The sequence below is a fragment of the Agrilus planipennis genome, unplaced genomic scaffold, assembly GCF_000699045.2.
Source record: "Agrilus planipennis isolate EAB-ADULT unplaced genomic scaffold, Apla_2.0 scaffold6, whole genome shotgun sequence".
Taxonomy (NCBI): domain Eukaryota; kingdom Metazoa; phylum Arthropoda; class Insecta; order Coleoptera; family Buprestidae; genus Agrilus; species Agrilus planipennis.
In genome coordinates, this window is record NW_020439302.1 from 426,614 (window position 1) to 442,783 (window position 16,170).

The following is a 16,170-nucleotide window of genomic DNA, read 5'->3' on the forward strand; positions in this document are numbered from 1 at the left end:
CGTCAAATGGGCATACACCATCTGGTGGCAAAATTTATAACTCGAATGAGGGAAAAATTTACATAGGAACTGTGCACGCAAATTGTAAAATTGTTTATTAAAATAATAAAACACGTTCAAAAAGTAAAAATTTTTTTGATAACGTAAATCACTATTTAAATCCATAATTTATTCTTATAAAATTCTATTAACTCTGTAGTAATTTCTCTATTTATATTATTTTACAAAAATTTCTCTTAATAACAATTAATGAATTTTTATGTGTTTGTGGGAATTTTGAATGAAACCCATCGTTTCTGATTTCAACACAAAATAAAATGAATATTATACAAAGCTCGTCATTCATCAAGATTTTCCTGATTGTGTTAAATCCATAATTGTTAGTAATTCTTTTTCATTCTCTTTTTATTTCTATAATTTAATACAGAAAATGCTTCAAAATAATTCATGTCAATTCACGATTTTAACAATATAGAAACAATTAATAATGATCGTGGTGCATGTAGTTTTATAACTAATTAGCGAGGTTTATTAAGCAAGCAGAACAAAATAGTTTCGAATAGTAATTATTGCCGATTTGGTGTATGATTCTTCAGTAAAATGGCAAACAAAGAACGTAGTTTTGGTAATAAAATAAAGTATGCTGGTAGTGCAATTTTGCAGTTATCCTCTTTTACGGCTATTACCCTGGTAAATACAGTTTACGTAATCGGATAATATCATTCTTCTTTATCTAAACATAAACATGCAATGACAATTTACATTCCGGCTGTAGCACAGAGACAATAATTTTTAATTCTTCTTCAAACAGATCTCGTAGTTCTTTCTTGAAGATCTGATATATCATTACTGACTATTAACTTGATTAATAGACTAGACTTTTATCGTCATAAAAAGTTTAAAAAGGTATTGGGCAATTTGACACATTTAAAAGAAGTAAAGTACAAACATTTAGATGTTTTAAAAATAGAATTTTATGTCAACTCTGTAATTGTTTGGGTATAATTATATCTGTATCGAGAGTAACAGGATATTAAATGAAAATGCTGGTCACATACGGCTGATAATTTATTGTTATTTTTAAAATACTCTACATTTGTTCCCCATTCATTGTTTATTATTAAGGAGCGCTTTGAGCCATCCCGGTGTTATTCCAATTCGACATTGAGGAAGGGGATACTCAAGACGGGGTTTTACAGGAGGAGGAATGTTTAATGAAAGACATCTCCAGTAGGCCACCGACCATCTAGGAAAGATTTAAAGTAATTAAAAAAAATGACACAATATTTTAGTTTTAGTTTATGGAGAAATAGGAACATTTAATTTTTTACCTTAGTAAATCAGCAGGTTGAGTTCTTATAGCAGCTTTACAAAATTGTCTCAAAAGATAGGGAAACGAAGGGGGGATGCAGATTTGTTGAGAACAATACATTTGTTCCGGTAGCTCCGGCATTTTTGCAAACTTTTCTTACAATTCAAATAAAACATTGTATCATAATGGACATTAATGACTTAAAAAATAAAAACGTTTGTGTACTGACGTTGTTACCTTGGATACCACAGTAAATCTATTATTTGGGACGATGAAAGATCAATAGAATAGAAAAAAAGATCATGCGAATTTACTTCTTGCTTTGCTAAGTTTGTTTTTATGGACTTGTTGTAGGAATATTTCTAGTAACATTTTTGAGACAAGAAAAATGTTTATCAAAGGAGTAACGCATATAAAGTATATCACATAAGTAAATTAGAAAGAAATTCTTTGGTTTTATTCAATTAAGATAACGATAATTTTCATAACTCCTCTTTAATACGTTCTTGTAGAGACAATATTCATTTTTATGCGGGTTGGAATCAGCAGACGATAATTGTATTGATTAAGAATTAAAAATTTACAGATACCATAATAATTTTTACCAAATCTTTTTGACGAAAAGAAGTATCTCCTAACAATTTCCTTTAATACTATATGAAATTCAGTAGTGGTTAATATTAAAAAATAATGTGATAATTCATTATTAATTTTTATCCTTTATAAATTACCTCAAGATAGTGAGGAAAAATTGTTGGTGTTGTCACGCCCTCGCCGGGGATAGAACCCGGGATCTTTGGCTTCGCGCATCACTAACAATTTCCTTTTTGCTTATATTTGATACAGCTTCTCATTGTACCAGTGTTACTGTNACCTCAACGTGATAGGCACGTTAGCTTAATCGAATAAAATAATTCGAAGTGGTCTGTATTCTGTCGAAACTGCCAGACGCGGATCGCGATTTCGATCTTTTTGGATCTCATCAGCGCGTCGCAGGCAGCTCCGACAGAACACAGACCAACTTTTTCCTGCTGCCTTAACAGTGCGTTTTAGAAAATACTACAAATGGCGCAGTAAGCGCCATCTGTAGCACGATGCTACATTTTAGGATTACGTTAGCTCCAACAAGTTTAAAGTAATTTTTTTATCAGAATTCTTGAATTGCATGTTTTATTAACCCAAATACTTTGATACTACACAAATTTTCATCAGCATGTCGTGGATCAGGATTTTTATGATATCCGACTTCAAATCCCAAAAAATGCAACTTTAACCTTTTTGAGAGAATTACTACGTGTTTGTTTCATTATCTCTACTGATTAATAAATAATAATTAGATGTAAATATAATTATGTTTTATCATATTTGTAGGCAATTTATGTAATTGATCTTATCAGCAAGTCTTCCTCGATATTCTCATAATTCTTATGCATACTTATGTTAATTTCCAAATAAACTAACGGTTTATTTGATTAATAAACTTATTAACAATCATTCAATAAATCATTTTTATTTTACGTAAATAGATTCAAAAAGACGTACATACAAAAAAGAACTGATTTATGATGCATATTGGCGAGTAATTAATAAATTTGTATTCGGTAGGCATTTAATATAATCTTCATTTAATAAAACACTTGTTAATAAAATTAGTAACACTCAAGGCTAAATTATTCACATAAAATAACAGTAGAAGGTTATCGAATATTATATACACTACTTAAAATTAAANTAGAAGGCTATTGAATATTATATACACTACTTAAAATTAAATAAAAAAATATTCATTTTTATTTATTGTTATTAATTTTAATTTCTTAAAATATTTTTTAAAAATACAAACCTAGAACCCATAATATGTTTTATTTAAAACCAATGGCTTTTGTATTGTACGTATCATCTGGTTTGACTCACCCCCTCAACTCCTTCATATCTTGAGAAAATGGACAATTTACGCATTATACATAATACATGTATTTTGTTTATATGTTTATTTGTTTACAGGATAAAATTATTGATAGAGCTGCCATTATAGAAAGCCAGCATGTAAATAGAGTGGTGGAGGCATGCAAGGGTCGGACAATATTTATAACAGGAGGAACTGGATTCATGGGAAAAGTTCTTGTCGAAAAATTGTTACGAACTTGTATAGGCATTAAAAGAATTTATTTATTGGTTCGATTGAAAAAAGGGAAACAACCTGATGAAAGATTGAGGGAAATGTTCAAAGGAGTGGTAAGACCGAAATACAGGATGACGAATTCATTGAAAATACTATCGGGATCCGTCAAATGGGCATACACCATCTGGTGGCAAAATTTATAACTCGAATGAGGGAAAAATTTACATAGGAACTGTGCACGCAAATTGTAAAATTGTTTATTAAAATAATAAAACACGTTAAAAAAGTAAAAATTTTTTTGATGATGGAGTCGACGAAGTTTACTTCTAAAGTTAAATCAAATAAAAAGTTGATATGTTCAGTGAAAAGCTGCAATAGCACTTCAGACATAGATCTTCACTCTTCACCTACATTAACTACTTTCCAATAAAAACTAACCGTTTTATATATGTAAAAAATATTTTCGGAAAATTAGAGAAAAAAGTAAACTAATAGAAGCTTGGATGAAAGCAGTAGGTATCAAAGAAGTGAATTCCGGAATAAAAATTTGTTCACGTNTCGTAAATTCCTTTTTGTAATGTAGTCTATATCTATTGCGCCCGTATTTGATTTATGAACGCTTTCAGTAGCGCTATAGAAGATGCCACCTTGCCTATCGATGGCCACCTCAGGCACACGCTTATATAACAGTAGCACGCTGTTGACACATACGTTTAAAAAATACCAAACAGAAGTGCATAATTCTTAGCAGTACCTTGCGTTTTATAAGTTTTTGGAATTATTCGCCAGTAATAATAAGCCACACATGTTTTACACTTTGTTTTGCAAGTTAATTCAGTACAATCATATAATAATCTACTAAAAAACCAGGGTCTTCCCAAGTCAATTTTGTATTAGACGTATGATTATATAATTTACTTGTTTCAGGCTACTTGGTAATTGCCCAAACACGTATGCCTTTACGAAAGCTTTGGCGGAGAGCCTTGTTGATGAACAAATGGATAAACTGCCTGTTATAATTGTGAGGCCTTCAATAGGTACGTCTACCTTACTGATCGCAAAAATTCTGTTAAAAACCGAAGTACACCAAATTGTCAAATTACTATGTCCTTTTTATCGTAATTATTACGATAGCAGTTGTGATGGTCATGCAATTGTTTTTAGTAATACCAATTTGGAAGGAACCAGTTCCTGGATGGACCGACAACATAAATGGTCCTACAGGATTACTGATAGGAGCCGGAAAAGGCATTATAAGAAGTATGTACTGCAATAGTAAAGGGTATGCAGACTACTTGCCAGTAGATGTTGCTGTAAATGGCATTATTATTACGCAATTAATTATTTAGTAATAATAATTTTATCAGAAAGGTATTGTTTATATCCTATGCAAAAAATTATAACTACAGTTATATAAGAACAAAAGAAATATTAATTCGATAAACTAAAATGCCGATGGACAAATAATAAGACTATAAATAAAGAAATTCTTTAAATAACAAATGACTGTAATATAGTCAAGAGAAAATCTACTTTTAAGAATATTATTTGCAACAACAAATATTGTATTATTAACAGCTTTAACTTTGTTTTCGTCATTATTCAAATTGCCTTAGTCAATAAAGTTAATTATTCTAGTAAAATCCCATTTATTAGTACCTGCAATAATCTGATATGGGTTCGAAGGTCAAATTTGCATTGGACTGATTTTCTTCTTTCTGTATTAGTTGTTCGAAAAGGTGAAGAAACTAAATGGTCCCGATATAGTAAAGAAAGTTGTAGTAATACCTGGAGATGTATCGCTTCCGAATCTTGGAATTTCTTCAGAAAATCGAAAAATTTTGGCTGAAGAAGTAGAATTAGTCTACCACTGTGCAGCTACTATAAGGTTTGACGAAACCTTGAAAAAGGCAGTACTGCTTAACACCAGGGGCACAAAGTATATGCTGGAATTAGCAAAAGAAATGAAGGACTTATTGGTAAAAATTGTCAATCACATTTTTCTTCTAATTTTTTACTATATTTGCATTAAGTTTTAATTGCCATTTAGGAGAAGCCTAATCCTGAGGATGCCTCATAACTAAATTCGAAACTTTCACATTAATAAAAACCTTTTACCCTTACTTTTTACAATGAAATATTTAATTATTGACTACTTCAGGTATTTGTTTATGTATCTACGGCTTATTGTCATTTAAACGAAAGGGTTTTGTATGAAAAATCATATCCACCACCGGCTAATCCTCACTACATCATCAAAGCCGTTGAATGGATGGACGAAGAAATAGTTACATCTATTACAGACAAGTGAGTACCCATGTAAATAAGCAGTGATATTGGGATGTATTTGAAATAGGAAATGCAAAATATGAAGTCATTCTCTAGTCCAACTAATTACTAAATGTAAATTTTTTTCTGAAGAATGCATTCGAAATAAAAAAGGCGTTCCTTCTAAATACTTTTTAAAATAAAATGCTTCTTTTCATTGTTGTTGTTCGTTAATAAACTTGTTGTGTATTCAGTGTTTATATCTATAGGAAAATATCGGGTAATTTCGCTTCTCGTTTTCGCACTGTTTGTATCACCTGTCTTTAAATTGGCGTTAAATACGTATGTGTACTGTTATTAAAAGTTTCTAAATATTTCCGGATACTTCTCGTAAATTCCTTTTTGTAATGTAGTCTATATCTATTGCGCCCGTATTTGATTTATGAACGCTTTCAGTAGCGCTATAGAAGATGCCACCTTGCCTATCGATGGCCACCTCAGGCACACGCTTATATAACAGTAGCACGCTGTTGACACATACGTTTAAAAAATACCAAACAGAAGTGCATAATTCTTAGCAGTACCTTGCGTTTTATAAGTTTTTGGAATTATTCGCCAGTAATAATAAGCCACACATGTTTTACATTTTGTTTTGCAAGTTAATTCAGTACAATCATATAATAATCTACTAAAAAACCAGGGTCTTCCCAAGTCAATTTTGTATTAGACGTATGATTATATAATTTACTTGTTTCAGGCTACTTGGTAATTGCCCAAACACGTATGCCTTTACGAAAGCTTTGGCGGAGAGCCTTGTTGATGAACAAATGGATAAACTGCCTGTTATAATTGTGAGGCCTTCAATAGGTACGTCTACCTTACTGATCGCAAAAATTCTGTTAAAAACCGAAGTACACCAAATTGTCAAATTACTATGTCCTTTTTATCGTAATTATTACGATAGCAGTTGTGATGGTCATGCAATTGTTTTTAGTAATACCAATTTGGAAGGAACCAGTTCCTGGATGGACCGACAACATAAATGGTCCTACAGGATTACTGATAGGAGCCGGAAAAGGCATTATAAGAAGTATGTACTGCAATAGTAAAGGGTATGCAGACTACTTGCCAGTAGATGTTGCTGTAAATGGCATTATTATTACGTCTTGGGATTATATTGGTTTCAAGTGCGTAAATTATAAAATTATCAGTCGATTTTTTGTGAATTTCCATCTTTCTTTTTTCCATTTTTTGATACGATGATTAATTATGAAATAATTAATAAAAATCAAAGTGTAAAGTCGTAATAATTGAATTAATATCGAACCCTTTACACATTATCAGAAATTAATAAAGGAAAAAAAATTGTTACTGGTATCACATCCTCGCCGGGAATCGAACCCGCTCTACCTTTGGAAATATCTGAAATATTTTGAAGAAATTTATTTTTTATAATTGATTAGGATTGCATTGGATGAGGTTAATTATGTATCAGATGGAAAAACAACAACGGAAAATATGTCTTAAATTTTCACAAAGAACCGAATGATCTTGATACTTTTACTACCTGTATTTAATTTTTCTGAATGAAATGTATAAACAATTTTTGCTTTCAAGGAAAAGGAGATATTATAATCTAACGAGTTCAGGAGAAATAAAAGTTTCTTGGCAACAAGTAATCGAATTAGGTAGAAGAATAGTAGAGACTAAAATGCCACTTAATGGAGTTGTCTGGTACCCCGGAGGGTCGATGAAAAAATCGAAGATAATGCATCTAATATGTGTGGCTTTATTCCATTATTTACCGGCAGCTGTCATAGACTTTTTTATTTGTTTAAGTGGAAACAAACCAGTGTAAGTAAGGTCAATGTTTAAACAACTATTCTGGGAACGATTTTATTAGAATTAAATAAAAAATCCCCAACATCAATAGCGAGAATAACACAATAACAAAGATTGTGGTTTACAGTTTTATTTTGCGGATAAAAATGACATTAATTTATTTCAACTGTTCATGAATAAAAATTTATTGTCAAAATATTCATGTGCAGATTGTGGAGGATTCAAAAAAGGATAAGCAAAGGTTTCGAGGTTTTCGAATATTATGCGAACAACCAATGGGACTTTAACAATGACGATTCATTGAAAGCCAGACATCTTATGAACGAAAAGGAAAAAGAAGATTTCAAGGTTGACGGAAAAGGTTTAGATCTGGACGAATATTTTACTCATTGCGTTCATGCTACAAGACTGTATATTTTAAATGAACCTGATGACACGTTGCCATCTGCAAGAAGGCACATGTTGATGTAAGTAATAACAAAAAGAAAAAAAAACCTTACTCCATTAAAAATTAAAAAACCTTGGCGTATGTTTCGCCGCAATGTGACTTCTTCAAATTTGCTTGAAGTGCCTGACCGAGCTTTGAATTGTAAAATCAGCAATTTAATCTAAAAATTTATACAAATAAACTAATTTATATCTTAAAATTCGTAAAAGAAAACAATGGACTTGTTGAGCTTATCATCATCATCATAGGGTCGTCAGTCCTAAGACTGGTTGGACACCCACCTCTACCTTTTCCTATCCTGAGCTAATCTTCGCATTTTCCCAAAACTAGAACATCCCACATCCTTAACTATTTGCGAACAGGAATTTAATCTAGGTCTATCTCTACTCCTCTTTCTGCCTCTAAAATGTCTCTGACTAGACTACCAACCTATCTCGTCTATTTTTTATTGACTTTCGTAGAGTCCTCTGCTCTTCCATTCATTCTAATACCTTTTCATTTCGAACCTTCTCTATCCACGGTATCCTCATCATTCACCTGTAACAGCACGTTTCGAAAGCTTCTAATCTTTTATTTTCCGCAGCGCCCACCGTCCATATTTCGCACCCGTACAGCGCCGCGCTCCAAACATACACCTTTAATAATCTATTTCGAATTTCTAAATTAATCGTTCGCGAGCATAGAAGTATCTTCTTTTGACGACTCGACCCTGTGCTATCCTCAGCTTTATATCCCTACTAATCTCTCCATCCTGACTTATCTGACTTCCTAGATATCTAAAATCAGCCACTTCTAATCTTTCGTCTCTTGTCTTTATATTCGTTCTTTTCGTACTTTTCCTTCCCTTGAATACTAGTATTTTTGTTTTCATACAATACGGTTTGGCAATACCGCTTTCATTATAACAAAGTTTAAATTGTTTTTACAAAATTCACAAAAATTAAATAATATCGGAAACTTCTGTTATGTGTAGCGTGAAAATTTATTAACAAAAATGGTGTAAGATTATTTTCCATTAATCGTTAGTTATGTATTATTTTCCTATTTAAAAACAGTATTATTGTATGTATAATTTTTTAATTTAATGAAAAGGTTTTAGAAATCGATTAGTATAACATTTACAGTCATTTTACCGTAAAAGAAATTTCAGCTGGGAAACTTCAAGTAAATACAATATGTGTTTGGATAGTTATCCTTTTTCTTACAGGATGTGGGGTTTGGACAGACTTTGCAAATTCATTCTCCTTTTGGGATTAGGATACGTTACCTTTTATTTCATCATAGCCCCTCTCTTAGGAATTACTTTATAATAAATACTTAAATTACCCTAACGTTACGTTAGTTATATAGTAACATAAACATAGCATACAGTTGCTTTTATAAAAATACCTTAAATAAATAGTGTCTAATACTAATAACTATTTGTATATATTACATCGTACTACTACTATTATTATTATCTNTTTTAATTAAGTAGAAAAATCTTTAAAAATAAAATAAAAACAAAAAAATTGACAAATTTTAAGCCTATAATTGTATGTATAGTGTAAATAAAAATTACTATTATAAAAATAATTTACTTATGTATGTTTTGATTTTACAACACGGGTTCGAATATGATTTTGAGTATTCGACGATCTTTGACATGTACCTATTTAGGACATCAAGCATAAATGCAAACCAGCAAGGGACATCTGTCTGTCTGTTGTTTTAAAACGTAATAAACAGGGTAGATAATATTGAAGCGGTTTTAAAAACATTATACTGCACTACAATTTTAACATTACTAATGTCATAGGTCATATTATACGAGAAGATTAATTTAGGCATGTGACATTTCATTTTCTTAAGTTTTCGCAGTGTGGAATAATGAGCCCATGAAAATTAATATTTTCTCAATATTTATAAGAAATGACGTATTATTTGTAGTCAAAATTTGGTATTCTAATCATTTAACATTTAACAGAAAAAAATTAACAATGTTTTTCTTAATTAATTACATTTGATGAAAATGCTAGATCATAGATATAAAATATTGCCTTTAAATTGTTAGAACATTACTTTTGGATAATTATTGGCTGGTTTTGATGTCTTCATCTGTAAGTGTGCAAATATTTGAAGATTTGTGTGAAAAACAGGTTTTTACCCATAACTTGATCTGCACGTCCAGAACTACCAAAATCGAAAATTTCAAAGAGAGCCTTTTTTTTATAGTACTGCCTGTTTATAATTTATTCAGTTATGCATTTTAGAGCATATTGTGTATTAATTATTAAACTATTAAATATTAAATAAAGTTTAAAGCAGTTAAGGGTTAGAAGGTTGTTATTAATGAAGAGTCAACACCGACGTTTCGCCTCTATTTGGAAGTATTTTTTAAGGTAAGTTCTTTAGTTATGTAAGTAAACGTTCCAAATAGTTCAGTGCTTGTAAATGGTCGGTACATACATAATAATCGATACAAATTAAATGATAATAATTAAGAAACTTGTAATAATTTTTAAAGAAACGTCAAAATTGAGATTATTACAAGTTACCAAATAAATTCTACTATTTCTACAGCAAATTAAGTCATTTACAATCGAAAATTGTAATTTTTGCGTTGTCATAAAAATCAGCTGTTACATTTCATTTATAATGGTGAAAAAACGTGTAGCGGCTAACTAAAAATTATTTATTTATTTATTTATCATTTTATTTGTTCTGTCTAATCTGAAATATGCAATTTTATATTCAGTAAGAGGGTAACTGAGATCTCTAACAAGAAACGTTTTAAATGCCCCATTGAGCAAAAAAACATATATGTATACGCATATATGCTAACATGTAATTAATAAAATTACGCAGAAAAACTGAACTTTGTTTTTACACATAAAAATAAAAACGTTTCCTTCAAACTTATTATTTTGATGCTACAAAGAAAAAAAGTTGAAGATTGTTAGTAAAAATTAAGCGACAATTTGTTACAATAAACTATGTAAGTATTAAAGACTTTTGCTATAAAAAAAGTTAGTTATTGCTTATTCAACTTTTATTACCTGTAATTTATTTATGATATTTAAGCTAAACATTCACGTATGTATGTAGTGTATACAATGCAGACTTAACAACAAAAAATAGGAGTCTTTATAACTTGTAAATAGTTTACAACTTATTATGTAAGAATGTACTGCATTCTTCTCTTAAATACTCATGCAAAACAATGAGTTCTTGTAACAAACTTTAGCACATACAAAATCCATTTAACAATAGTTTGTTATTTAAAGTCGACGTAACTAATATGTTAACTATCAACATTATTTCTTTAGAGTTATAATGTTATTGTTAAATTCTTTGTTGCGGAAAAGTAGCAACTATAGTAGAAAGTGTTCGTCTTGATGAATGTGTCTACAATGAAAACTGTTTGAAATTAGTTCTTAACGAGAAAAATTTTATTACCTTTAACGTGTAACAAACTTTATCAGAAACATAAATATTATTATCTATAAATTCTACATATTTGTTACTTCCTTATTATTACTGCAAATCATAACTAGCACAGTGTGAAGGGTTTAATTTATAACCAAATCAAAGTTTATGATCCAATAAATTATTTACGGAATTATTACCTACATTCGCTGCCTAACGAACTGTTCTCCTACACAATTTTTTTACATAGTGGGTAATTAAAAAAATTAGAATTCTGAGTAGAAACAGACGAAAACATTGATGAAGTGACGGAAATATAGGGTTGTTCGGAAAGTCATTTCGTTTTTTCCCGACAGAGGATCTAATTGTATTCTTTTGCACCCAACTTCACATTTAAGCCGTATAATTTTTATATGCTTTGAGAGCTCATATAGCAAGGCTTGTGTGTGAAAAATTCCAATTAATTCTACGCAGTAGTTTTTGGTTGGTGCCCTTTTAAATATGGAGAGCGATAAGCAGCATTTTCGACATATCTTACTGTTTTACTACAGAAAGGGTAAAAATGCTGTTCAAGCCAGAAAGAAATTGACTGATGTGTATGGAGAAGGTGTGTTGACAGTACGCCAGTGCCAGAACTGGTTCGCTAAATTTCGATCCGGCAATTTTGATGTCGAAGATGCACCACGTTCGGGAAGGCCGGTTGAAGCTGATAAAGACGCGATAAAGGCATTAGTTGATGTGAACCGGCGAATAACAACACGTGAGATCGGATTGAGGTTAAATTTATCAAATTCAACAGTTTATGACCACTTGAAAGGCCTGGGATTATCCTCGAAGCTCGATGTATGGGTTCCCCATGTTCTCACAGAGAGAAATCTGTGTCGCCGCATTGACGTCTGCGATTCGCTTCTCAAACGTCACGAAAATGATCCGTTTTTGAAGCGCATCATCACTGGGGACGAAAAATGGGTTGTATACAACAACGTCAAACGCAAGAGGTCATGGAGCAAAAAAGATGAACCGGCTCAAACCATTTCCAAAGCCGATATTCACCAAAAAAAGGTGATGCTGTCTGTTTGGTGGGATTTTAAAGGAATCTTTTTTTTTGAGCTTTTACCGGATAACACAACGATTAATTCGGAAGTCTACTGTCATCAGCTGGACAAACTGAATGATGCACTTCAACAGAAAAGGTCAGAACTAATCAACAGGAAAGGTGTAGTGTTTCACCAAGACAACGCGAGACCTCACACAAGTTTGGTCACTCGCCAAAAGCTTTTACAGCTTGAATGGGATACAATGCTACACCCACCATATTCTCCAGACCTGGCACCATCGGATTATTATTTGTTCCGGTCACTCCAAAATTTTTTAGACGGTAAAACCTTCACCTCAAATGAGGAGGTCAAAAACCTCCTCGATCAGTTTTTTGCCAGCAAAGACCAAAAATTTTATGAGCGTGGAATTATGCTACTACCAGAAAGATGGCAAAAGGTGTTGGACCAGAACGGTCAATATATAATTTAATAAAATATTTGTTTATTATACGAAAACTCTTTCATTTCCACAAAAAAAAAACGAAATGACTTTCCGAACAACCCTATAGTATTGGAAGAACAAAAATTGGCTTTGGCACCATGATAACGCCCTAACACACAAATAATGCCGCAGCCACCGTATTCCCCAGATTTCTCCCTCTGTGATTATTTCTTGTTCCCTAAGCTGAAAAGGCCCATGAAAGGACAAGTTACTCTACGATTGAGGAGATAAAGACAAAGGCATCGAAGGAGGATTTGAACAAGATCATAAAAAACATTTTTTACCCACTTAGTAAAACAATGTGTAGGAGAATAGTTCGTTAGGCAATGAATGTAAGTGATTCCGTAGATAATTTATTGGATCATAAACTCAGATTTGGATATAAATGAAACCCTTCACACTGTGCTAATTATGATTCGCAGTAATAATAAGGAAATAATATAAATGTAGAATTTATAGATAATAATATTTATGTTTCTGATTAAGTTTGTTACACGTTAAAGGTAATAAACTTTTTATCGTTAAGAAGTAATTTCAATTAGTTTTCATTGTAAACAAAATCACAAGAAACGATATTTTGAAGAGCTTCGAGAATTGGAATAAACGTTGCAGAAGTGTATAATATGTGGTGGGGATAATTTTTTTAGGGGACAAGATAGATATTAATGAATAGATAAATAATTTTTGATTCGCGATACTTTTTGAACAAACGTCGTACATTTATATAATGATAATGCTGAATCTTAATCGTTCGAATAAGTATTAAAATTAAGCAAGAATGCATTGAAAATTTTTGGCTTTTCGGAAAATTCTATTAAAAATACCAAACACAGCCGCAGAAATTCAAGAATAATTTTAATTCGAGTTTTCAACTCTCCCAATTCAATTCCCTTACATTGACGTTATCAGAATTAGTAGAATGAATAACAAATTTAAGCAATTAATCTTGGTTACTTAATTCCAACTTCATCCTTCCCTAATTGCTGGTACCTGTATGAAACTCAAATATTTTGCGTAAAGATTTTATTGATGAAGCCCGAGTGTGACGTAACTATACATATTTGCTTAACAAAATTGTGAAATTCATAAAATGATTATTATTTTTGTATAATGTGGAACTTCATCAAGTAACAGTCGATACATAACACCAGCTCCAATTAAAATATAAAACAAAAAGGAAGTCGGAATGGTTCTTTATATTACCAAATTAGTAGGTATGTTATGGGCTTACCCAAATGTTGCTAGTCCTTCGTTCTGCTAAAGAAAACCCGATGACCTTAACATGTTCCTCCATTTCCCAACCGCAGAACGTCATCTCCGACGTACTTTGGAATACCAGAAATTTTTTCTATAAACTCGTGCTTTAGAATTTCGAAAAACTTCAGCTTCTCCATTCGCACCATCTACCTGTTATCATCTTCATCATCACACAGTAATCACGATCATCAGCATCATGTCGTTAACATTTTCTATCTCCCACTACCCACTGTTCCATTCAGAAGAGGAGGAAACATTTCACCTTTGCGTAACATCTTACACGTTTCTAGGTCCAAATTATTAAGTACACGCTGCGACCGTCTGGTTGGTCAGTTGTTACTCAAGCGTGTTCTATCTAACATGCTCTTTATTAAAACTATTTAAAAAAACACAACAACAAAATTGTTTTTAAGAAAAAGATCGTGAAAACGTGTATTAGTATACGACGCATAAAGACGTATTGGAATATCGTTTAAAAAAGAATCATTCGGGTTGTATTGTATGTACATATATTAACTCATTAAGTCATTAAACTAATATTGAAAGACTCATTAACATCCTGTGCCACATTTTCGGAATCGTATTACGAGCATATAGAATAACAAAACAACCAATCGGTGAGTAAAACAATTTGTTATTAATTTACGTATAGTGGTAAATATTCTTGGATATATGTGTCAGAAATTTTGACGAAATTAGTAACATAAAAAGTTTTGAATGTACTCAACTATATTCTTGTTTTCTTCTGTTCTGTATCTGTACCTATAAAATGCAACATTATTTCATTTTAACTCCGGCTTGTTCTTCCTTGAGCTCCTTCAGTTGTAGAGGATAGATTTGCAGGGATGTCTATGTAAAATAATCATCATTATAAGGTCGTCAGCTCTAAGACTGGTTGGACATGCACCTCCATTCTTTCCTATCCTGAACTAATCTTCGCATTTCCCTGAAACTATAACATTCCACATCCTTAACTATTTGCGAACTCATCCAGGCCTACCTCTACCCCTCCTAACTCCCGTTTCTGCCGCTAATATGTCTGACTAAACCTGAGAAGGTGTATAGTCATCAACAACATATTAAAAGTGGATATTTAATTGATTAGATAACGCTGCAGATACAATATAAGTCTCAGATTTGTGAAAAATAGTTTCATACTTTATTGACAATTCTCTGGTTGTTTTCTCATGGGAAAACTTAATAGTTACATAGAAGACGTCAAACTCTGAAGTAACTGGACAATTTGAAACACTAATAAATATTTATGTTCTTCGAAAATTATTGAATTAAGTTCATAGAAAAATTTGTAATTAATTATGATTTATTGTTTACCTACAAAAGATTCAATTTTCAAACATTTTATTGTATTTTTTTCTGTTATGTAACATCTAACTATTTTTAAAAATTATGACATAAATTCCTCTTCAGATTATAATAATTTATGAATGTATTGTGAATAGAATTAATTAAAAACTTTGAACATCTTTTCGAAGACTATATTACAAAACTAAAAAGTCTTTCCCTTAGTGATTAGGTGATTTACAGCATGTTCTATATTTTTTATTAATGTTTCGCTTTAGATTGAATTACTCAGTTTACAATGTCAATGCCAATTGCCTTTCAATTGAATCGACCTTCGTCAGATATTGACCTAATAGTAAAGACTGTAATCAAGTTCATTGCAAATTAGTAAGGTAAACCTACCTCCTTCATAATACAGATACAAACCAATGATTTCTATTATCTATTGAAACATAGAATCTCATTCGTTAAACAAAAACGAATTGTCCTTATTAAGGATAATACATATCCACTTAAAAGTATCAATTCTTTTAAACCTATTACTTAATAATACATACGAAAATGCGACACTTTTCTCATAAACTTCTTATTTAATAAACAATATGGTTTATATACAGAAAATATTTTCAGCAATTTGGTTATAATATACCTATCTCTAGTAGTTTTTGAGAT

The 16,170-nt window shown here is 31.3% G+C and overlaps 2 protein-coding genes across 3 annotated transcripts in view; both read left to right on the forward strand.

The window, feature by feature from the left end:
* Window positions 1–9,411, forward strand: part of LOC108732604 (fatty acyl-CoA reductase 1-like) — a 10,496-nt gene extending 1,085 nt beyond the window's left edge. Inside the window, exons 2-9 of one of the 2 annotated variants that reach the window (XM_025978359.1) lie at window positions 3,317–3,547; window positions 5,162–5,413; window positions 5,596–5,741; window positions 6,460–6,569; window positions 6,697–6,889; window positions 7,320–7,556; window positions 7,754–8,011; window positions 9,200–9,411. In XM_025978359.1, the coding sequence (XP_025834144.1) occupies window positions 3,317–3,547; window positions 5,162–5,413; window positions 5,596–5,741; window positions 6,460–6,569; window positions 6,697–6,889; window positions 7,320–7,556; window positions 7,754–8,011; window positions 9,200–9,302 (1,530 nt within the window). In that variant the 3' untranslated portion in view covers window positions 9,303–9,411. Of the gene's footprint in view, window positions 1–3,182; window positions 3,548–5,161; window positions 5,414–5,595; window positions 5,742–6,459; window positions 6,570–6,696; window positions 6,890–7,319; window positions 7,557–7,753; window positions 8,012–9,199 lie in introns of those variants that run through there. The other variant, XM_025978358.1, reaches the window with a different exon arrangement.
* A 5,113-nt stretch (window positions 9,412–14,524) lies between these two features.
* The window catches only part of LOC108732616 (fatty acyl-CoA reductase 1), a 20,369-nt gene continuing 18,723 nt past the window's right edge, over window positions 14,525–16,170 (forward strand). The window contains exon 1 of the mRNA XM_025978360.1: window positions 14,525–14,813. The gene's annotated coding sequence lies outside the window, so the exon portion shown is untranslated. The remainder of the gene's footprint in view (window positions 14,814–16,170) is intronic.